At 34.5% G+C, this 23,584-nt stretch overlaps 1 protein-coding gene across 1 annotated transcript in view; it reads left to right on the top strand.

Annotated features, from left to right (window-relative positions):
• The window catches only part of DGKH (diacylglycerol kinase eta), a 204,703-nt gene that overhangs the window by 157,219 nt on the left and 23,900 nt on the right, over positions 1 to 23,584 (top strand). Inside the window, exons 16-21 of the mRNA XM_054586384.1 lie at positions 572 to 845; positions 1,632 to 1,751; positions 5,346 to 5,471; positions 16,209 to 16,326; positions 17,304 to 17,414; positions 17,553 to 17,649. Of these exons, the coding sequence (XP_054442359.1) occupies positions 572 to 845; positions 1,632 to 1,751; positions 5,346 to 5,471; positions 16,209 to 16,326; positions 17,304 to 17,414; positions 17,553 to 17,649 (846 nt within the window). The remainder of the gene's footprint in view (positions 1 to 571; positions 846 to 1,631; positions 1,752 to 5,345; positions 5,472 to 16,208; positions 16,327 to 17,303; positions 17,415 to 17,552; positions 17,650 to 23,584) is intronic.

The raw sequence follows: 23,584 nt of genomic DNA, 5'->3' as shown, positions 1-23,584 counted from the left end.
TGCTTGTGCGTTTTCCTTTTTGCTCTTCCTTTGAGCTAGTAATCCCTTAGACACTCTTCCCTTTTCTGCAAACCAAAGCTTTGAAGATGAGCTTACCTAGACTCAGCGTGCAGCTCGTAATGCTCAAGATGGTGCCATAAGTTAATTACCTTTAAAAAGTGTTTATGTGGTATTTTGTATAATGTATAGCAAACTTTGTATAATTTTTGTGCAATGGTCATTTTGTAGTAAAGTGTTTGTTGTGTTATTTTGTTTTAAGGAAAAATAGCTGTACAAAGATTGTAAAGATTTTCATCCATGAAATGGAGCCTGACTGGTTCTGAAATATAAATTTACAGAAGAATTGTTTTTTTAAATTATAAATTATTTAGTCCATTATTTTTTTAAATTATAAATTATTTAGTCCATTATTTTGGACAGTCTGTGGGCTGTCTAAAGTAATATATAATAGCCAATTAATTAACACCAATATGTCACATCTTTCCTCTAAAATCAGAAACCATTCATTTAAATTACAATTTTTTTCATCTCCACTAAAGGAGATTCATTATGACATTTTTTGTTTTCCTAGTGTTCAGTCCTAAATGAGAAGCTTGAACAACTGCTCCAGGCTTTGCACACAGATTCCCAGGCTGCTGAAGTTCTCCCAGGCATTGGCTCTGTCATTGTAGAAGAAGATACTGTGGAATCTTCAAGTGAAGAATCCTTAAGTGAAAGCAGGGAACAACTCTTGGATGACACTACAAAACCTTCCTCCCAGAAAGCAGTCAAACCAAAGGAAATAATGATGCGGGCCAACAGTTTAAAGAAAGCTGTGCGGCAGGTCATCGAAGAAGCAGGAAAAGGTACACAGTAACAAATTGACTTTTGAAGAAGTTAGCAACATTCTCATTGCAAACACAGTGAAAATTTCATATTGGTCAGTCTGTACACACTTAAAAAGTTTGTATTTTTTTAACACAAAATAAAAGATAAAGCTATTAAAGTGAAATTTGTACTAGTAAATAGTCCTACTTATTGTTTTAGTAGCATCAACATGTTACATAAAATCTCAGAAACAAAGTTACATCAGAACCATTGAAATAAAATGGAAAATTAGTTTAAATAATATTCTAGTATTTAAAATACATTTTTACAAAATTTGAATCTTTGAATTCTAAACAAAAATCAAACCTGTATACTACTTTGAAAATATTTTCTTAATATTTATTTCCTAAATGTTTATATTGCCTTTTTAAGAGTTTATAAAATTTCTGCCTATAGTTTAATTTTTATGTTAATATAATATATATGTGCTTAGAATCTTTATAGTAGACTAAAAGTTAATCATAACATAAATAATAAATACCCAGAAATACTTTACAGGTTGTAACTTATAATTGGACTTGTATTTCATTCTCAAATTTTATATTTTATTTTTTATTCTAATAAAAATGTAATTTTGACAGTTTAATTTTATAATCTCTAGCCCATATAGATATTACTCCCAAGTTTATTGTCAATTAGTGTTTATTTGTAAATATGGAATTTATTTTGGTTTATGTTCCAATTTTTCTTCTCTGAACATATATTGATATTCATGGATTTTATTTTTTTTTCTTTAAACGGATTTATCTTCTTATTACTTAAAGTTATAGAAGACCAGACAGTTCACCCCTGTGAACCAGTTAATCAATCATTTGATTATGATAGTACAGAAACAGATGAATCTAAAGAATCTAAAGATGATGATGCAAAAGAGTCATTAACTGGTAAGAAAACTATGATAAATTTATTTTGAAATTAAATAAAATATAATAGTGCTTATAGTTTTCAATAGGCTTCCCAGTTTGAAATAAACTATTTGTAATTTTCTTTTTTTTTGTTGTTCAATCACAGTTGCCCCCATTTATCCTCCATTACACTCCCCTGCCCTACCCACCCCCCACCTCCTTTATTCAGTCTTCCTCCACTTCTCTCTCCCCACCCCTTGTCTTTGTCCTTGGGTCCTCATACATGCTCCTTGACTTGACCCTTCCCTTTCTTTCCCCCTTTATTCCTCCCCCCTCTCCTCTCTGGTTACTGTCAGTTTGTTCTGTATTTCCTTGTCTCTGTTCTGTTTTGCTTGCTTGCTTGTTTGTTTTGTTGATTAGGTTCCACTTATAGGTGAGATCATGCAATATTTGTCTTTTACCACCTGGTTTATTGCACTTAGCATAATACTTCAACAAGCCTTTTCAAAATTTAAAGCTTAGCTATTCATTAATACTTAATAAAGGTAACATTATTTAGACTATGGTCAAGTTCTTTCACATCTTTTTCTCATATAATGTAGGGATTATCATAGCAAATTAAGGATTGTAGGACCAAACATGCTTAAATGTCACAGTTTTCTTGAAGAAACAAAACACCTATATCATCAGATTTTAACCTATTTAAGCCCACATATTCCTTTGAGAACAAAAGCTGTGGGCCCCGCATGCATAAAATTTGGCATTTAAATAATTTATCAGTATCTTGAGTTCCATTGGTCAGTATATATGTTTGATAATCCTTATTGTTAAATTAAGCTTTCAAAATCATAGGGTATCTTGTTACAACCCCTTCACTAATGAAATTAATTTTACTAATAAATTAATATGTAGTTAAAGAATGTTAACCGTTTCTCTACCTTTTAAGTTTGAATTGAGGATGGATTTATAGTTTTAATATATCATTGAAAGGTTAACTTACTAGATTAAAAGCAGAAATTGAAATGTTAATGAAGATGAGAAAACTAATATGAAAATAACTACATAGTACTAATATAAAGTCAATGCTTAAGAATGTTTGCAATCATTCCATTTACTTTCATCACATATTAACTTGGGTAGATTACTATTCTTTGGCTTCCTTGTCTGTAAACTGAGGATAATGTACCTACTTCATAACATACCCACTTGTGAGGGTTTAATAAGTTGATGTATATAAAGTACCTAGAACAGTGACTCATACATAATGCTATCCATATAAGACGGTTTGATGCCATTATCATTATTATTCCTATTGCTGCCACTGCTACTAACTACATTAACTTTGAAAAAAATACGCCTTCATTGTATTTAAAACTCTAAGGAGACTTCAAATTAGACCTTATAGAACTTAACATGTCTGGCGTACAATCAATGCTTGCGTATTCTACAACACTAGCCCTTTTAGAATTCATATATACCTGCTCCAGCACATAATCCAGTTCTATAACCTTAGACCTTACTTCCTTAAATTTTCACCCATGGAATACGGTTATTACTAATAAAGTTTTATGTGTGATAATGTTACCAGTAATGACTAATGGCTTCTGTGCAGTGCTGTATGGTTAGTTTGAAAGCAGTTTCACATGTTATTCCACTATACTGCAGATGACCTGCTGTGGTACCATATCCTCTTTCCACACTTTCTGTCTTCTCTTCCAGATTATCTCTCATAAATTCCTCTAGCAGTCTTTGATGATTTAAAACTTTTTGTTTTTATGGTTGCACCCATATATTTGGTCATTGTTTATTCTAAAATATGATTCCCATTTTGAACCAAATTCTCCAGGTATTTCTGTAGTATAATAGCATACCCATATGCATACACTACTCATTCTGGACATTTTCGGTTTTGTAAATATTACCCGAGATTTCTCTTTTTGCCTTGAAGTATTATAAAATAGTACTATGTAAGCTTGGTCTCCTCCTTTTGTTTTTTGTGCAATTGATTTTTTTTTTTATCTTGTTACAGTGGTTTACACTCATTCCTATGAACTTTTATCTTTTTGACTTGGATCTATCATTTCATCTTGTGAAAGTCTTTTGAAGCTTTCTTTTAGCATCTTAAATTTACTTCATGTGGAATTCTATAAGCAGGCTTGTATGTTTCATCCATGAAAAGATGTTGACTCAAGGGAGGAAGACAATGGTGTCATTACAATATGCTGCTTCATAATTCCCCCTGAGATAATGGCTGTTTCTGGAGGATTGGTTTTCCAGCAATCACTGCTAATAGTTTTTCAACTAGTTATCACCCACCTTACTAATAATCTCATGAACTTGACATTTCTATTGTTGTTGGCACAGGAAACTAAAAAATACAAATGTAGAGCTATACATAATGATAGTGAAATGACAGATTATATGTGTCTTTATTGATGCAGGGTTTGATCTTATTTGTTGGTGAATAATCCAATTTAGTCAGAATCATCAAAAGAAGTGTTTCTGTATTAAATAATCATTTTATGAAGCACACTCATGTATTACCATTATTTTGTGTAATAATTCATATGTTTGAGATGTGCAAAAAACAGTACGTTTATATGACTAATGAAACTTTTAAGAAGAAGCATGAAACATTAATTTATTTACCTGCAAAGAAACATCAATCTTAGCCACTAGGATGCTCTCTGTTTTTTATCAGAGATGAATATCAAAAGGTTGTTTTTATTAGAAATTAGCCCCAGGGCTTCCACCTGTCAAAAAAGAAAGTGTATCTGTTCTGTTACTTTTATTTAGTGCAATTGAACAAAGAGAAGAGAGAGTAAGATTAATATAGTTAGTTTCTAATTAGTCCTAGGGAGAGTAAACGTAATTTTTAGAATATTTTTAAATTGAGTTTGAGGATTACTGTTTTTTTAAGCACCTGCCAATAACTCCTAAATTATTTACTCCATTAAAATACTCCAGTTTAGGTAATATTAAATCTCTCTTTTTGTTGTTAACTTTGAGACTAATTCTCTTTTGAACAATTTTAAAATGTATTGAGGTTTTACAAAATATGATAGAACTGTTTGGGCCAAATCATTGTTTTGAATAAATAACTAATTGAGAAGTGCAGGTAAAGTATTGCTTTCATTTGAAAAACTACTATTTTCCATTTATAGAAGAAAATTTTAACTCATGTTTAACATATTAGTTCTGGGGATTACATTAATTAAATTCAATCATTCACTCAACATTTATAAAAAAAGGATTGCATTGATAATATGGATAACACTTGTTTTATTTTTTTTAAATAATCAGATTTCAGAATTTCTTTTTATCTTTACATATGAGGTAATCACATTCAAATTTGAGTATTACTGACCTTTAGTTATGATGATATTTTCTAATGACCTCCATCTATTTCAAATGAGAGATCAAGATATCTACCTGTGGCAGAGCTTCTCCATATAATAAATCTCAAGAAAATGAAAACAAAATGATAAAATGGGAAAGCACAGTGTAATATTTTCATTTCCAGTGATGGGTTTAAACATGTATTAAATTGTTTTTTGTCTTGAATTTTTAGCGGCTTGCTTATTTCTATAACTTTATCATTTCCTCTTTTTAATCTGGACCTCTTGCCGACAGTTAAAACAGTACCTCGGTCTCCAGATGGTCGGGCAAGTCGTTCCCAAACTGACTCTGGCCCTGGTTCAACTGTGGCAACCAGCAAAGAAAACCTCCCTGTGCTCAATACCAGAATAATCTGTCCAGGTAATACATATTCTGAAACTTTATATACTTTTAAGTATTTTTTGTGAAAATGTATAGGTACTCATTTCTATGAACTATTGAAATGTATCCTTACAGATAAATCTCCCCTTAAAAAGATGTGCTTGATATACTTATCAATGAGAATCCAGATCCTTAAAATTTTGTGTGTGTATAACAATGGCCTAGAAAGTATTAAAATACATGTTTATGGGCTGTGCCCTGAGAATTTTCTTTTAATGGTTCTAGAGTGTAACCCAGGAATCTGTGTTTATTAAGTACCCAAGGTAAATGTGATCTTATATTCTACTATCTTTCAAGTACCTTCACAGCTTTCCTTTTAGGGTTTTTTTTAATTGATTTTAGAGAGAGAGGGAGGTGTGAGAGAGAGTGTGTGTGTGTGTGTGTGTGTGTGTGTGAGAGAGAGAGAGAGAGAGAGAGAAGGGGAGAGAGGGAGGGAGAGAGAGAGAGAGAGAAACATCAATTCATTGATTTGTTGTTCCACTTATTTATGCATTTGTTGGGTGACTCTTGTATGTGCCCTGAGTAAGGACTGAACCTGAAACCTTGGCATGTTGGGATGATGTTTTAGCCAACTGAGCTACTTGGGCTAGGGCCTCCTTTTTGTTTTAAGCCACAAGTCTCTCTGCAGTTATTTTTAGACTAGAAATATTGTTTCATTTTGGAACACATGAGAAATCTATGCCAGACTTAATATGATGAATTTACCTTGGGATTAGGTTTGTACTAGTAAAAACAAATAATTTGTGCAGCAGAGCAGGGTGGAAAATATAGATGTCTCAGAGGCCTTCTTAAGTATTTGCTGTTTGAATTAGTGAAAACTCTCTGGATTCATTCCAGAGTAGACTGGAACCCAAGTTATACCCAGATATATAACAAACCGTTATGTATTCTACAGGTTATTTTTAAAGGTAAATCACAATTTCATAATAATAGTTGGACACTTTAGTACCCCCTTTCAATAGTGGATAGAACAACAGAGATTAACAAGGAAATGGGAGACTTAAAAACACATAAAATAAGTAGTCATAATAGATGTTCATAGAACACTATCCCCAACAACAGTAGAATACACATTCTTCTCAAGTACATATGGAACATTTTCCAGGGTTAACCATGTATTAGGCCATAAAACAATTTTTATTAAATTTAAAAGGATTTTAATCATACAAGGAAATTTGAGAAATGCACAAATATGTGGGTCAAAGAAAAAAAATCACAGGAGAAATTTAAAAATACTTGCCTATGAAAACAAAAATATATCATATACCAAAACTTACTTGATGAAACTAAAAGCAGTACTTAGAGTGAACTTATAGCTATGAATGCCTATATTAAAAAAAAAGTCGAGAGATCTTGCCCTGGCTGGTGTGGCTCAGTGGACTGAGCACCGGCCTACGAACCAAAGGATCACTGGTTCGATTCCCAGTCGAGGCATATGCCTGGGTGGCCAGCCAGGTACCCAGTAGGGGGCATGTGAGAGGCAACCACACATTGATGTTTCTCTTCCTCTCTTTCTCCCTCCTTTCCCCTCTGTCTAAAAATAATAAATAAAATCTTTTTTAAAAAAGTAGGAAGATCTCAAATACCTAACTTTGCACTTTAATAAACTGGAAAAAGAAGAGCAAATTTAAATACAAAGCAACATTAGGAAGGAAATCAATAAAGATTAGAGTGGAAATACATGAAATTGAGTACTGAAAACAATATAGAAAAACAATGAAACCAAAAGTTGATCTGTGAGCTAATTAACAAAATTGACAAGCCTTTACACTGACCAAGAAAATAAGAGAGAAGATTGAAATTACTGAGATAAAGAATTAAAGAGGAAATATCACTATGGACCTTACAGAAATAGAAGTATAAAGGAAAAACTGTAAAATATTGCATGTCAACAAATTAGATAAGCTAGATGAAATGGACGAACTCCTAGAAACATGCAAACTACCTAAACTGCTTCAAGAAGGAATAGAAAATCTGCCTGGACCTAAAACAAGTAGAGAGATTGAATTAGTAAAGAAAAGTCCAGGACCAAATTGCTTTCCTGGTGAAGTTTAAAGAAGAATTAACACCAGTCCTTCACATACTCTTTCAAAAACTCGAGGAATATAAAACACTTTCTAATACATTCTATAAGGCCAGCAACCTTGATACAAAAACCAAAGACATCACAAGAAACTATAGATCAGTGTTCTTTATGAGTAGCAACACAAAAATCCCCAACAAAATACTAGCTAATTGAATCCAACAACTTGTAACAATTCCACACCATTACCAGTTTTATTCCAGTGACGCAAGCTTGATTCAACATATGAAAACCAATCTACATCATACACCATATTAATAGAATAAAGGACAAAAGTCACATAATCATCTCCCTAGATACAACAAAAGCATTTTTAAAAATTCAACATCCTCTGGTGGTAAAAACACACAACCAGGAATAGAAAGGAACTTTTTGACTATGAAAAACCTACAGGTGACATAACACTTAATGGTGAAAGGCTCAAAGCTTTCACTCTAAGATCAGGAACAAGATAAGGATGTCTACTTGCCACTTATATTCAACATTGCACTGTAATTTTTAGCTTGGAAAATAGAATTAAGGGCATCCATATTGGAAAGGAGAAAGTAAAACTGTATGTCTATATGATTTATGTTGCATTTAGAAAATTCTGCAGAATACGTGCACACGCACACTATTAGAAATAATAAGGAATACAAGGTTGCAGGATAAAATGCCAATATACAAGTAGTCATTGTACTTCTCTACACTAGTAATGAACAATCAACATGAAATTAATAAAATTCATTTACAATAGCATCAAAAATAACAAAAAAATAGTAATAAATTTAACTAAGAAGATGAAAGATTTGGACACTGAAAACTACAAAACATTGTCAAAAGCAAGTAAAGAAGACCTAACTTAATGTAGAGACATCTGTGTTCATAGATTGAAAGACATACTATAATTGAGATGGCAACTCATCTTAAATTGACTGTAGATTCCTCACAATCCCTACCAAATCCCAACTGCCTATTATGTGAAATTGACAGGCTGATCTTAAAATTCACATGGAAATACAAAGGATCCAGAATAGTTAAAACAATATTGTAAAGGAAGAAGTTGAAGGGCACACTTCCTGATTTCAAAACTGAACACAAAGCTACAGGGTTCAGCACCACATAGAACTAGCATAATAGCCTTGGCTGGTGTGGCTCAGTGGATTGACTGCTGGCCTGTGAACCGAAGGGTCATTGGTTTGATTCCCACTCAGGGCACATGCCTGGGTTACAAGCCAGGTCCTCAGTACATGGTGCATGATAGGCAACCACACAATGATGTTTCTCTCCTTCTCTTTCTCCCTCCTTTCTCCCCTGTCTGAAAATAAATAAATAAAATCTTTAAAATAAAAAAGAAGAACTGGCATAATAATAGTGATGGAGGTCAGTGGAATAGAACTAGGTATCCAGAACTCCTACATTTATGGTTAATTGATTTTCAACAAATGTGATAAGACAGTTATTCAATGGGGAAAGTATAGTCTTTCAAACCACTGGGACAAATAGATATAAACAAAGAGTAAAGTTGGACTGTTCCTTCACAGCATACATAAAAGTGTGAGTTTACCTATAAAACCAAAAAAGGACAATGTAGAAGTAAATGCTTATAACCTTGGAGTAGGCATTGGATTCTGAGATATGACACCAAAAACACAAGCAATACAAGAAAATATAAATTGTACTTCATCAAAATTAAAGATATTTCTAATTCAAAGGACACCACCAAGAAGGTGAGATGATAGTCTATAGGATGGGAGATGGAAGCAGATGTTTGCAAATAACATATCTGATAAGGGAATATATACAGAACTCAAAATTCAATAAAAAGGCAAATATATCAATTTAAAAATGGGCAAAGGGTCTGGTAATCATTTTCCCAAAAAAGATTTTAAAAACAGCCAATAAGCATATGGAAAGATGCTCACATCATTAGTCCTCAGGGAAATGCAAATCAAAACCACAGTAAACAACCAAAACTACTCTACCCAGTAAAGCTCTCATTTAAAATGGAAGGTGAAATAAGGAGTTTCTTAAACACAAAAAAGGCTAAAATACACCTCCACCAAACCAGCATTGTAAGAGATGCTAAAGGGACTGTTTTAAGAAAGTGAAGAATAAGGGTGGGGAATGGAAACACAGGTACAAAGAAAGAAATGACAATGAATAAGGACCTGTCAATAATAACCTTAAATGTAAATGGATTAAATGCTCCAATCAAAAGACATAGGGTAGGTGAATGGAAAAGAAAACATGACCTGCACATACGATGTCTACAAGAGACCCACCTCAAAATAAAGATCTACACAGACTGGAAGTGAAAGGATGGCAAAACAATATACCAAGCAAACAGAGATGAAAAAAAAGCTGGGGTAGCAATACTAATATCAGACAAAAAAATTCAAAACAAAGGCCATAAGAAGACAAAGAAGCTCACTACATAACATGTAAAGGAATAGTCAATCAAGAAAATATAAACCTTGTAAACATATATGCACCTGACAGAGGAGTACCTAAATATATAAGGAAAATCTTGGAGGACTTCAAAAAAGATATCAACAGTTACACACTCTTTGTAGGGGATTTTAATAAACTCTTGTCAACAATGGACAGATCTTCCAGGCAAAGAATCAACAAGGATATTGTGGCACTGAACAACACTCTAGATCATATGGACTTAATGGATATATACAGAGCCTTCCACCCCAAAGAAGCAAAATATACTTTCTTTTAAAATGTACATGGAACATTTTCAAAGATAGGCCACAGGGTAGGATACAAAACAAGCCTAAACATATTCAGGAAAATTGAAATCATTTCAAGCATCTTAGATGATAATGGCTTGAAGCTAGAAACCAATCTCAAGGAAAAAAACTCAAAAACATTCAAACTCATAGAGACTGAATAACATGCTATAAAATAATGAATGGGTTAACAGTGAGATCAATGAGGAAATAAAAAAGAATCTGTACTATATGACTCGCTTATAAGTGGAACCTAATCAGCAAAGCAAACAGGCAAGAAAATTTTGACCAGCAACATTGAAAGAAAGAAGAAACCAACGGGGATGGGAGGGATGGAGAGAGGGAAGCAGGGAGAAGGGTCAGATCAAGAAACAGGTGTGATGGGGGTGTGAGGGACACATGGAGGAAGCCAAGATGGGAAGGGATGGCTGTGGGGGTGGGTGGGGCAGGCGAAAGTGGTGGCGAGTAAATGGAGACAAATGTATATGGAAAAAAAGAAATGAAAACTTTACAAAGAACAAAAAGAATCTGGGGAAAAAAAAGGGGGGCAGAAACACAACAGTCTAAAATACATGGGGCACAGTGAGAGCAGTCCTGAGAGGGAAGTTCATAGCAATACAGGCCTACCTAAAAAAGACAGATAAATCTCAAATAAACAACCTAATCCTGCATCTACAAGGATTAGAGGAACAACAACAAAGAAAGCCCAGAACAGGTAGAAGGAAGGAAATAATCAAGATGAGAGCAGAATTAAATGACAGACGTTGAAAAAACAATTCAAAGGATCCATAAATTCAGGAGCTGGTTCTTTGAAAAGATAAATAAGATCAACAAGCCTTTAACTAGACTCGTCGAGGAAAAAAGAAAGAGGACCCAAATAAAATCAGAAGTAAAAGGGGAGAAGGTACAACTGATACCATAGAAATACAAAGGATTGTAAGAAATTAATATGAACAACTATATGCCAAGAAATTGGGCAACCTGGGTGAAACAGAAAAATGACTAAAAACATACAATCTTCCAAAACTGAATCAAGAAGAAACAGAAAGCCCGAATAGACTGGTAACAACTAGTGAAAATGAAGCAGTAGTAAAAAATCTGGCACACAAAAGCCCTGGACCAGATGATTTCACAGGTGAATTTTACCAAACATTTAAAGAAGAATTGACTCCTCTCCTTTTCAGACCATTTCAGAAATTTCAAGAAGGGGGAAGATTCCCGAACTGTTTTATGAGGCCTATATTATCCTAATTTCAAAACCAGGTAAAGACACAAAAAAGAAAAAAAAAACTACAGGGCAATATGCTGATAAATATAGATGCTAAAATCCTCAACAAAATATTGGCAAACCAGATCCAGCAATACAAAAAGATCATAAACCATAACCAAGTGGGACTCATCCTAGAGATACAAGGATGGTACAATATTTGCATACCAATAAACGTTATATACCACATAAACAAAATGAAAGACAAAAATCACATGATCATATCAGTAGATGCTGAAAAAGCATTTGATAAAGTCCAGCACCCATTTATGATAAAAACACTGAGCAAAGTAGGAATAGAGGGAGCATACCTCAATATAATAAAGGCCACGTATGACAAACCTACAGTCAACATCATACTCAGCAGGCAAAAACTAAAAGCTTTCCCATATCTTAACAGGAACAAGACAAGGATGTCTACTTTCACTATTTTGTTGCTTTCACTTTTATTCTACATAGTATTGGAAATTCTAGCCATGTGATAAGACAAGAAAAAGAAATAAAACACATCCAAATTGGAAAGGAAGAAGTAAAACTATCATTGTTTGCAGATGACAGGGTACACAGAAAACCCTATAGTTTCTACCAAAATATTACCCAACCTAATAAGTGAATTTGGCAAAATAGAAGTCAGTATTCAGAAATCCAAGGCAGTTTTGTATACCAACAATGAAATATCAGAAACAAACTAGGAAAAGGTCCCATTTACTATAGCAACAAGAAAAATAAAGTACACAGGAATAAACTTAACCAAGGAGGTAAAAGACCTGTACTCAGAAAACTACAGAACACTGAAGAAAGAAATTAAGGAAGACACAAAGGGGAGCATGTTCCATATTCATGGATTGGAAGAATTAAAATTATTAAAAAGTCCATACTACCCAACCCAATCTATAGATTCAACCCAACCCCTGTTAAAATACCAATGGCAGTTTTCACAGATACAGACCAACTATTTCAAAAATGTACATGAAACCAAAAACCATCTCAAATAGCCTCAGTAATCTTCAGAAAGAAGAACAAAGTAGGAGGGATCACAATATTTGCTATCAAACTCTACTACAAGTCCACTGTAATCAAAACAGTCTGGTACTGATATAGGAACAGACACATAGATCAATGGAACAGAATAGAGAGCCCAGAAATAAACCCAAGTCTCTGTGATCAATTAATATTTGACAAAGGGGGCAGAGGCATAGAATGGAATAAAAGTAGCCTCTTCAATAAATGATGTTTGGCAATCTGGACAGGTACATGCAAAAAAATGAAACTAGGCCACCAACTTACACCATAGACCAGAATAAACTCGAGATGAATAAAAGACTTAAATATAATCCTGACACCATAAAAGTCCAGAGAAGAACATAGGCAGTAAAGTTTCATATATCCCGCACCACAGTATTTTGGCCAATATATCTCTAGGGTAAGGGAAATAATGGAAAAAATAAACAAATGGAACTACATCAAGTTAAAATGTTTCTGCATGGCTAAAGGAACCATCATCAAATTGAAAAAGGAACTGACCATATGGGAAAACATACTTGCCAATGGTGCCATGGACAAGGGTTTGATCTTGAAAACATGTATAGAACTCATACGACTCAAAACCAGGAAGACAGAGACAATCCAATTAAAAAATGAATGAAGAGTCTCAATAGACACTTCCCTAAGGGGATATAGATAGGGCCCACAGATACATGAAAGGATCCTCAGGATCACTAGCCATCAGAGATACGTAAATTAAAACCACAATGAGATACCACCTCACACTGGTCAGAATGGCCATCATTAATAAATCAACAAACAACAAGTGCTGGCGATGATATGGAGAAAAGGGAACCCTAGTTACACTGTTGGTGGGAATGCAGACTGGTGCAGTCAATGTGGAAAACAGAATGGAATTTCCTCATAAAACTAAAAGTGACCCAAGGATTCCACTGCTGGGGTTATACCTGAAGAATCCTGAAACACCAATTCGAAACAACCCATGCACCCCTATGTTCATAGCAGCATTATTTACAATAGGCAGGTGCTAGAGGCAACCTAAGTGTCCATCAATAAATAAGTGGATCAAAAAACTGGTACACTTACAGGATGGAATACTATACAGCAGAAAGAAAGAAGAAACTCCTACCCTTCATGACAGCATGGATGGAACTGGAGAGCGTTATGCTAAGTGAAATAAGCAATGTGTTGAAAGACAAAAACCATATGATCTCACCTATAAGAGGAACCTAATGAACAAAACAAACAGATGGGCAAAATAGAACCTGAGGCAGGGAAACAAAGAACATACTGATAGCAACCAGAGGGGAGGAGAGAGGGGCAGAAGAGTGGAAAGAAGAGGAATGGACTAGTCAATGAACATGTATGAATGACCCATGGATGTGGACAACAGTGTCGGAATTGCCTGTGGGAGTGGTGGGTGGGCTGGACCGAGGAGAGCAAAGGGGGAAAATTGGGACAAGTATAATAAACAACAGTAAAATATTTTTTAAAAAGGGAAAGTAAATTTTTAAAAACCCGCAACGAGATACTACTCACCGCCCATCATAGCTTGACTATGAAAAAAATAAACAACAGATGATAACAAATACTAGCAAGGACATAGAGAAATTTGTACTGTCATCTTCACTGTTTAGAATATAAAATGGTGAAGCTATTTTGAAAAAATCTGACACTCCCTCTAAGAGTTAAACATAGAATTAACATATAACCTCAAAATTCAAATACTAGGCATGTATCCATAAGAACTGAATATATATGTTTATACAAACACTTTTTCACAGCTACTTACAGCAAGGTTATTTATAAAGTCAAAAAGTGGGAAAAACCCAAATATCCATCAACTGAAATGGAGAAAGAAAAATATAGTATATTCATAACAGTGGAATATTACTCAGCTATTAAAAAGAATGAAGCATTGATACATACTGTAACATGATGACCCTTGAAAACATTATGCCTTGTGAAAGAAGCGTCACATAAAATGCCACATATTGCATGATTCCATTTACATGAAATGTCCAGAATAGCCGATCCACAGAGCCTAAAAGGGATTTAGTGGGGGTAGAGATGAATGGAAATGGACTGCTAATATGTATGGAGTGTCTTTTGGGGTAATAAAAAGAGTTTTAGAATTAAATCGTTGCGATCATTGTACAACTTTGTGCATACACTACAGACAACTGAAATACATTTAAAGGGTGAATTTTATGGTATGTGAATTGTACCTCAATGAAAATATGAAAACAAGAAAAAATAAATGCAGATCATGCTTGATTCTGGAAAGGCCGCCATGTCTAGAGGTCATAGAGATTCAAACCCGGAACCTTGGGATGACCTTTCTGGGCTGAAGCTGTAAATACAGATACTCTTAAAATATTTTAGAGAATATTACCCTTTTCTGTGTGGCAGTTCGGGTATGGCTTTTCACCTGTCCAAACTGTTCTTTCCTCTCATCAGAACGATTACTTTGTTTTTTTACTTACTTACTTAGACATAAAGGAAATTGGCATAGTAGTCTGCTATTGCATATTCAACTATGAAATTAAATGACAATAAAATTCAATTTGATAATCAGCTAAACTTTATTAGGTAAAGTAATGAGTAATAATCTAAGAAGAACACATGGCACATGTTGGGAAAGAAATGTTTGCTTAAAGAAAGGTCTTTTTTCCCCTAATTTCCTGATGTTCCTCAATCGCATCGCATATTTTTCTTCACTAGTTTTCCTTTTGTTTGTTCCCTTAACGGCCCCCATTACATTGTCTTCTCTCCAGACTTTGTGCTTCTAGCCTTAACAGTGGGTTGAGTAAACAATAAAATTCATTCACTTTTGAATACTGTAACTATTTAGTAAAATAATGTTGCAATAAATTTAGTTTTGCATATTTAAAGGTAAGACAAATGCTTCAACTTTTTAACTCTAATACTTATTCTTTTAAAAATATAAATACATTCCCTGGTTGGATATCTCAGTTGGTTAGAGCATCCTCTTGATACACAGAGGTTGTTAGATCCTCAGTCAGGGCACATACAGGAGTCAACCAATGAATGCATAAATAAGTGGAACAACAAATTGATAATTGATGTTTCTGTCTGTCTCCATCTCTCTCTAAAATCAATAAGAAAAAGATTAAAAATAAAATTATTAATACCTCCATTTAATATTTTACTACTTATTGTTAACACCAACTTGTTTTCACCTTAGTACATCTGTTAACATTTTAAATTTAGTAGTATAATCTATGCTTTGAGAGTATGGAAGTGATAACTCCATGAATTCAGCCTTTATTTTAAATTTCTTACTGTCTTAATACTTTATTTGTTATAACAAAGGAAATAATGTCTGTTGAAGTTATAGAATTATTGGGATGGTAAATGAGAAACTGTGGCGGAGACTCTTATTTAGGTACTCACCTGCTTCTTTTTTTTTTTTATAGCAACATATAGATCCTAAGAAGCATTTAAAAGCCTTGTACTTACCAGTGTAATGATTCTTAATTTCTATTAACCAGAAGAACAGGCACCAAAAAAACCATGCTTTTGGAACAAGATGTTTGAGATTAGGCCTGAAAATAATGGATTTCTCTCTTTTTTTCCCTTAACATGTAATACTGTATATATTTATTTTTCCCTGCCAGGTTTAAGAGCAGGACTAGCTGCCTCAATTGCTGGGAGTTCTATTATCAACAAAATGTTACTAGCAAATATCGATCCATTTGGTGCAACACCATTTATTGACCCAGATCCAGATTCATTGTAAGCAAATACTTCCACAGAGATTTTGTTTTGGCTCTTCTTGTTGCTATCTTATACTAATGGTAACATTTTAAATGTATTACAATAAGTAAGTTTCCAAGTATGAAAGGAATCATCAGAAAATTTCAAAAGTTGATAATGATGAGCACATTGATCCATTTGAAATACAGTGGCTTTCGTGATGTGTACCTGAGGTTGGTCCTTTCCAGCCTGTTGTCTCCGATAAAAAGCCTATGGCAAAACGAGACACCGCTCCACTCACTTTTCTCTGGAATATTTTATTCATTGACTCCTTCACGTTCATATTCATGCTCTTCCCTTCACCTCCTTTCTTCCTGGTCTTGCAATCTTTCCACATCTATTTTCTGGGCTTACTTATTTCAGGTACCTTTTGGCCCATATTGATTTCTTCCCTTCTAAAACTCCTAAAATTCTTTTTGGCAGTTCAATATATGCTTCCTTTTACTTTCATATTTCATTTTGCCTTTATTATTTCTAATTTCTCTAATGACAGTCCTCAACAACTAGTACCATATTTTAAACTTTGCACTTGCCAAAGCACCTAGAAAAATGGAATAGATCTAGTAGTTTTTTGGTCAGTATATATTTGTCCATTGATAAGAGAAGTAGAGTAAACTTTTTAATGATGAAAAAAGAGTATTGGCACCCTTCCCAATTGTGTGTGTAGTATGTGTCGGGGAGGGGTGCTCATTTAGGAGACAGAACTAAGATTTTGTTATGACTGGTACAAAAGCATTCCCATGATTCTTTCATCACTTTGTCTTTCCCACCATTCCTTTATATATTATCAACATTTATACCCATACACTGGGATCGTGCATATTGTAAATAGGAGGTGATTTCTGCTTAGCTTTATTCTCAGGAATGGAATCTTTAATGATTTTAAGTGCTGTGTATAAATTGTAATTGTTATGAACCTGAAATTGACTTTAGTGTACTTTTCCTTATTATCATAGAGATGGATATTCAGAAAAATGTGTCATGAACAATTACTTTGGAATTGGATTAGATGCAAAAATTTCATTAGAATTTAATAATAAGAGAGAGGAGCATCCTGAAAAATGCAGGTAATTTTGGTAATAGTAATAATGTTATTGCTAAAAGGCAATTTTACTTTAATTTCAGTTATTATCTCTTGCTTGCTCTGCCTTTAAAGACTAACTTAATAATAGTCACTGAAATTGCCTGCCAACGTTTATTATCAGGAGCCGAACTAAAAACCTGATGTGGTATGGGGTCCTCGGAACCCGGGAGTTATTACAGAGATCTTACAAGAACTTAGAACAGAGGGTTCAACTTGAGGTAAGTTCATTTGAAGTAAAGACATTTCAGGTTATTGTTGTTAGGCAGTTCATTGTATTTGCAGAGCTCATTTGGCCTAAATTCCTCTTGATTAGCATTTAAACACTCAAGGGGAAAAAATGGAAATAGTAATCACAGTTCTACTACAGAAGGTATAGATACTGGGTATGAGTGATTCCATTAATTATCATAATCATTAGCTCCTGTAACTTGGATGCTACTGCAGAGTGATGAGACCCTATAAAAAGGTTGAAGCTGCGGGAGTATATTTATAGGATAGCACTTTTAATGGATTTCCTCATTTAAACTTCCAAATACTGACCCAATTGGAAAATGCCTGGTTTCACAAATGCCTGAAAACAACATTAGTCATAAATAGAATCTTTTGATTGAAATATATTTTGTTCCAATTATTTCTAACAAGTTAGTAACAGAAAAAGATATTTTGAATATTTAAGGTTTTTTAGTATCTTTTACTACTTTTAAAAGGAAATTAAGGAAAGCAAAAATGATTTAAATCTCCAATAACAGGAGAAAGAAGGTTGGGGTCATGGCTCTGAAAAGTGACTTTGATTTTCTTTTACCCTTGGTCCAGGGCTCACTGTTCATGCTGATAGGCATATCTTTCCTATCTTGTATCTTTTTTATAACCAGATATTTGTAATTCAGGTATATGCTACACACTGAAAAGTGAACAAATCTTAAATCTACAGTTCATTGAATTAAGCAGAGCATTATTATTATGGTGTTTTCCTAACACTGGAATGTGAACAGGTGCCTGGTTTATTCCTTATCAACTAAATGTTCTAGTAAAGATAAACATCTTATACTTCCCGTTCTACAGACTGACTATTTGGTCAACTATCTTGATTCATCAATGCTTATAAAGTTAAGATAAATGTTACTTGCTGAAAAGGCACAGAATCAGGAAAGTTCAGTTATTAAATGCTGTTCTTGAAAAAAGAAGACCCTTTAACATTTTATGTAATGCTGATTTGGTGGTAATGTACTCCTTTAGCTTTCTTTTTTTTTTTTTTTTTTTTTGGTGGAGAGGGGAAGCTCTTTATCTGTCCTTCAATTTTAAATGATAGCTTTGCTGATTAAAGTAATCTTGGTTGTATGTTCTTGCTTTTCATCACTTTGAATATTTCTTTCCAATCCCTTCTAGCTTGCAAAGTTTCTTTTGAGAAATTATCTGACAATCTTAGGGGGGGCTCCCTTTTAACTAACTGCCTTTCTCTTGATGCTTTTAAGATTCTCTCTGTCTTTAACCTTTGACAGTTTAATTATGATTTGTCTTGGTTGGGCCTCTTTGGATTTGTCTTGTTTGGGACTCTTCTGGATTTCCTTCGCCAGGTTAGGGAAGTTTTCTGTCATTTTTTTCAGGTAGATTTCCAATTTCTTGCTCTCTCTCTTGTCCTTTGAGCACACCTGTGATGTAAATATTGGTATGCCTGAAATTGTCCCAGAGGCTTCTTACACTATCCTCATTGTTTTTTTTATTATATTTTATTGATTATGCTATTACAGTTGTCCCAATTTCCCCCCCTTACCTCCCTCCAACCCCTAATCTTTCAGTCAATCCTGATACCGTTGTTCATGTCCATGGGTCATATGTGTAAGTTCTTTGGCTACTCCATAGGTAGTGTGGTCTATACTGTACTTTACATCCCCATGACTATTCTGTAACTACCTATTTGTACTTCTTAATCCCCTCACTTCTTCACCCATTCCCCTATACCCTTCTCCTGTGTGGCAACCATCAAAACACTCTCCATATCCATGATTCTTTCTCTGTTCTTGTTTGCTTAGTTTGTTTTTTAGATTCAATTGTTGATAGATATATATTTATTGCTATTTTCTTGTTCATAGTTTTGATCTCTTTTAAAAATAAGTCCCTTTAACAATTTAACAAACATAATAATGCTTAGTGATGATGAACTTTATCTTTTTCTTGTCTGGGAAGCTCTTTATCTGCCCTTCAATTCTAACAGTTAACTTTGCTGGGTAGAGCAGTCTTGGCTGTAGGTTCCTCCTTTTCATGACTTTGAATATTTCTTGCCAATCCCTTCTAGCCTGCAAAGTTTCTTTTGAGATATCACCTGACAATCTTATGGGAACTCCCCTGTAGGTAACTAACTGCTTTTCTCCTGCCGTTTTTAAGATTCTCTCTTTATCTTTAACCTTTGGCATTGTAATTATGATGTGTCTTGGAGTGGGCTTCTTTGCATCCATTTTGTTTGGCACTCTATGTGTGTCCTGGACTTGTGTCTATTTCCTTCACCTGATCAGGGAAGTTGATTCCTTTTAAATTGTCCTTTATTTTAATTAGTGTATCCCTTGTTTCTGACTGGTTCTTCTTTATGGTTTCCATACCCTTTTCTATGCTGTTGAAATTATCACTAAGTTCACTGAGCATCCTTATAACCAGTGTTTTATACTCTGTACCTAGAATTGTGCTTATCTCTATTTTTTTTAGTTCTTTTTCTGGGACTTTGTTCTGTGCTTTTTTCCTTTGGCCATGTTTCTTTGTCTACTCACTTTGGCAGGCTTCCTGTATTTGTTTCTATGTATTAGGTAGACCTACTTCACCTCCCAGGCTTGGTAGTGTGGCCTAATGTAGTAGGTGTCCTGTAGGGTCCAGTGGCACAACCTCCTGTATTACCCAAGCTGGGTACTCAAGGTGTGCCCACTGTGTAGGCTTGGTACACCCTCCTGTTGTAATTGAGCCTTGATTGCTGTTGGCACATCCTAGGTGATCCACTGCCTATGTTCTGTCCAGGGTCACACAACCTAAGCTACAAAGTGATCTGCAGATGGCTGCTACTTGTCCTGGCCTTGGAGTTGTCCAGGAGAGGCCAAGCTGTGAACTGAGGCTGGCTGCAGCTAGGGCCAGGCCTGGGACAACTTAGTGAGGGGTATTGGGCTTACTGAAGTCAGATGCTGCTTGTTTGAGATAATTAAGGAAAATCTGAAGCATGAGCCATAAGCCATTCATATGGAAAAGCCACTTGGAAACAGATTGGGTGGTCCTGAAAGTTGGGTGATGCAGTGTGAGCCAGGTTGATGGAGTCTCAGATATGGCACCCACCTGCTGGCTCTTTAACTCTGTGGGGGAAGGGCTGAGAAAAGGAATGGTGGCCTCTGCCAGCACTTTTGTCTAGGAGATAGGTATCCTCCCAGCTCTCACCCTGATGCCGGACAATTCAGTTCCCCTCTGTGTGTCTCTTATGCCTTTCAATATGCTGCCCTCATGCTGGAGCTCAGAGGGAGGGAGCTGGAGCAAATTTGTGCATGGGCCCTTTAAGAGGAACTTCCAAGAAGTTCAGTAGTTTCTGTCTTCCGCAGCCTCCTTCCCTGCTATATGGAGTTTTCCCTTCCTGCCACTGGGCTGGCGGGCCTGGTGTAGGGCTGGGACTCTTCACTCTTTAGACATCCATCCTGATTTTTATCTGCCACCTGTGGGTGCGGGGCCTGCCTGTTCTGCATCTCCTCCCCTCCTACCAGTCAAGATGCAGTTTCTTCATTAATTCTGTAGTTGTAAGACTTCCATTCTGCTCAATTTCTGATGGTTCTGAATAATGGTTGTTCTATGGTTTAGTTGTAATTTTGATGGGGTTGTGTGAGGACACAAGCTGTGTTTACCTGTGCTGCATCTTGACCTCAAAATACTGTTTTTGAATGCATTATATAAAATACATAGACATACAAAAGAAACCAATAATAACTGAAATAATTTAACAATGTATTTTTAAACTATTAGAGAGTATGTTAAAGTAAGCAATTTAAGTAGAACTTCCTTCTGAAGATACTCACTTTTTTATACCATGCTTCCAACTAAAGTATATTCATTTATAAATTATTTTTACATTATTTTCATTTACAAATATTTATGACTTCTGAATTTTTTAATTTATTTTTTTTTTATTTCTATAAGTTTTTAATTCAATTTATTTTTTAAAAAATGTCTGCCATTTCTTCTACCCTTACTCCTCATCTCTTGGCAACTGCTAGTCTTTTCTCTGTGTCTTTCAGCTTGTTTTTCTTTTGTTAATTCCATATCTAAGAGAGAATATATGCTATTTGTCTTACTCTGACTTACTAACCTAATATAAGGCCCTCAAAGAATTTTTTGTCACAGATGGCTGGATAACATTCTATAACATATACACCACATTTTTTTGATCCATTTTTTCATTGATGGATACTTGGGGTGTTTTATATCTTGGCTATTGTAAATAATGCTACAGTGAACGTGGGTATGTATATGTCTTTTCAAAAGAGTATTTTAATTTTCTTCAGATAAATTCCAGAAATGGAATTGCTGGATCGTATGGTAGATCTATTTTTCATTTTTTGAGGAGCTTCCATAGTATTTATCATATTGGCTGCACCAATTTACATTCCCACCATCAGTGCACAAAGGTTCTCTTATCTCTACAGTCTCACCAACACTATTTCTCATCTTTTTGATAATAGTCATTCTAACAGATTTGAGGTAATATATCATTGTTGTTTTGATTTGCATTTCCCTGATGATTAATGATGTAAAGAAGCTTTTTATGTATATGTTGGCCATCTTTATGTCTTTTAGGAAAGAGGTCTATTCAGATCTTCTGCCCATTTTTAATCAGATTGTTTATTTTGCTATTGAGTTGTATGAGTTTTTTTATATATTTTGGATATTACTCCCTTATCAGGTATACGACTTGCAGTTATTTTCTCCCATTCAGTAGGTTGCTTTTTCATTTTGTTGGTGGTTTCCTTTTTTGTGCAGAGGTTTTTAGTTTGATATAGTTACACTTCTTTGTTCTTGTTGTTTCATTTTATTCTTTTTTTGCTTTTGTTGCTTTGGATTTTGGTGCCAGGTTCAAATAATCATCACCACTACCTACGTCAAAGAGCTTTCCACCTATGTTTTTTTCTAGGAGTTTTGTGGTTTCAGGTCTTATGTTCAAGTCTTTAATTTACTTTGAGTTAATTTTTATGTATTGTATTGTATAAGATAGTGGTCCAATTTCATTATTTTTCATGTGGCTTCCAGTGTTCCCAGCACCATTTATTGAAGAGACTGTCCTTTCTCCACTGTATATTCTTGGCTTCTTTTTTTGTGAATAATTGACCATATATGAATGGATTTATTTCTGGACTCTCTATTCTGTCCCATTGATCCATATGTCTTTATGGCAATACCATACTGTTTTAATTACTATAGATTTTTAATATAATTTGAATTCAGACAGTGTGATGCCTCCAGCTTTCTTCTTTCTCAAGATTGCTTTAGCTAGTTGGGGCCTTTCATGGCTACATACAGATTTGAGGATTATTTGTTCTAATTCTGAGAAAATACTTTGGGATTTTGATAGGGATTACATTGGACCTGTAGATTGCTTTGGGTAGTATGAATATTTTATTATTTTTCTATTTTCTTTATTTTTTTATCTTCACCCAAGGACATGCTCTTTGATTTTAGAGAGAGAGAAAGGGAGGGAGGGTAGGAGAGATGGACAAACAGACATTGACATGAGAAAGAAAATTGATTGGTTGCCTCCCATACACACCATGACGGGGGATCAAACCTGCAACCTGTTGGTGTACGGGATGACACTTAATCAACTGAGCCACCTGCCAGGGTGGTAGTATGAACATTTTTAAAATATTAATTCTTTTAGTCCATGAACAAGTAATATGTTTACATTTATTTGTATCTTTAATTTCTTGTATTAAAGTCTTCTAATTTTTTTAAAGATAGAAGAGATCAATTTTTTAAGATTTTATTTATTTATTTTTAGAGAGAAGGGAAAGGAGTGAGAGGGAGAAAAACATTGATGTGCCAGAGAAACATCAATCAGTTGCTTCTCACATACTCCCAAATGGAGACCTGGCCCGCCATCCAAGCCTGTGCCCTGACTAGGAATCAAACTGGTGACCTTTT

Source organism: Pteronotus mesoamericanus, unplaced genomic scaffold, assembly GCF_021234165.1.
Source record: "Pteronotus mesoamericanus isolate MK-2021 breed Mesoamerican mustached bat unplaced genomic scaffold, CSHL_Meso_final contig_94, whole genome shotgun sequence".
NCBI classification, from domain to species: domain Eukaryota; kingdom Metazoa; phylum Chordata; class Mammalia; order Chiroptera; family Mormoopidae; genus Pteronotus; species Pteronotus mesoamericanus.
The sequence above is the reverse complement of the archived record's forward strand: the minus strand, read 5'-3'. Positions and strand labels throughout refer to the sequence as shown.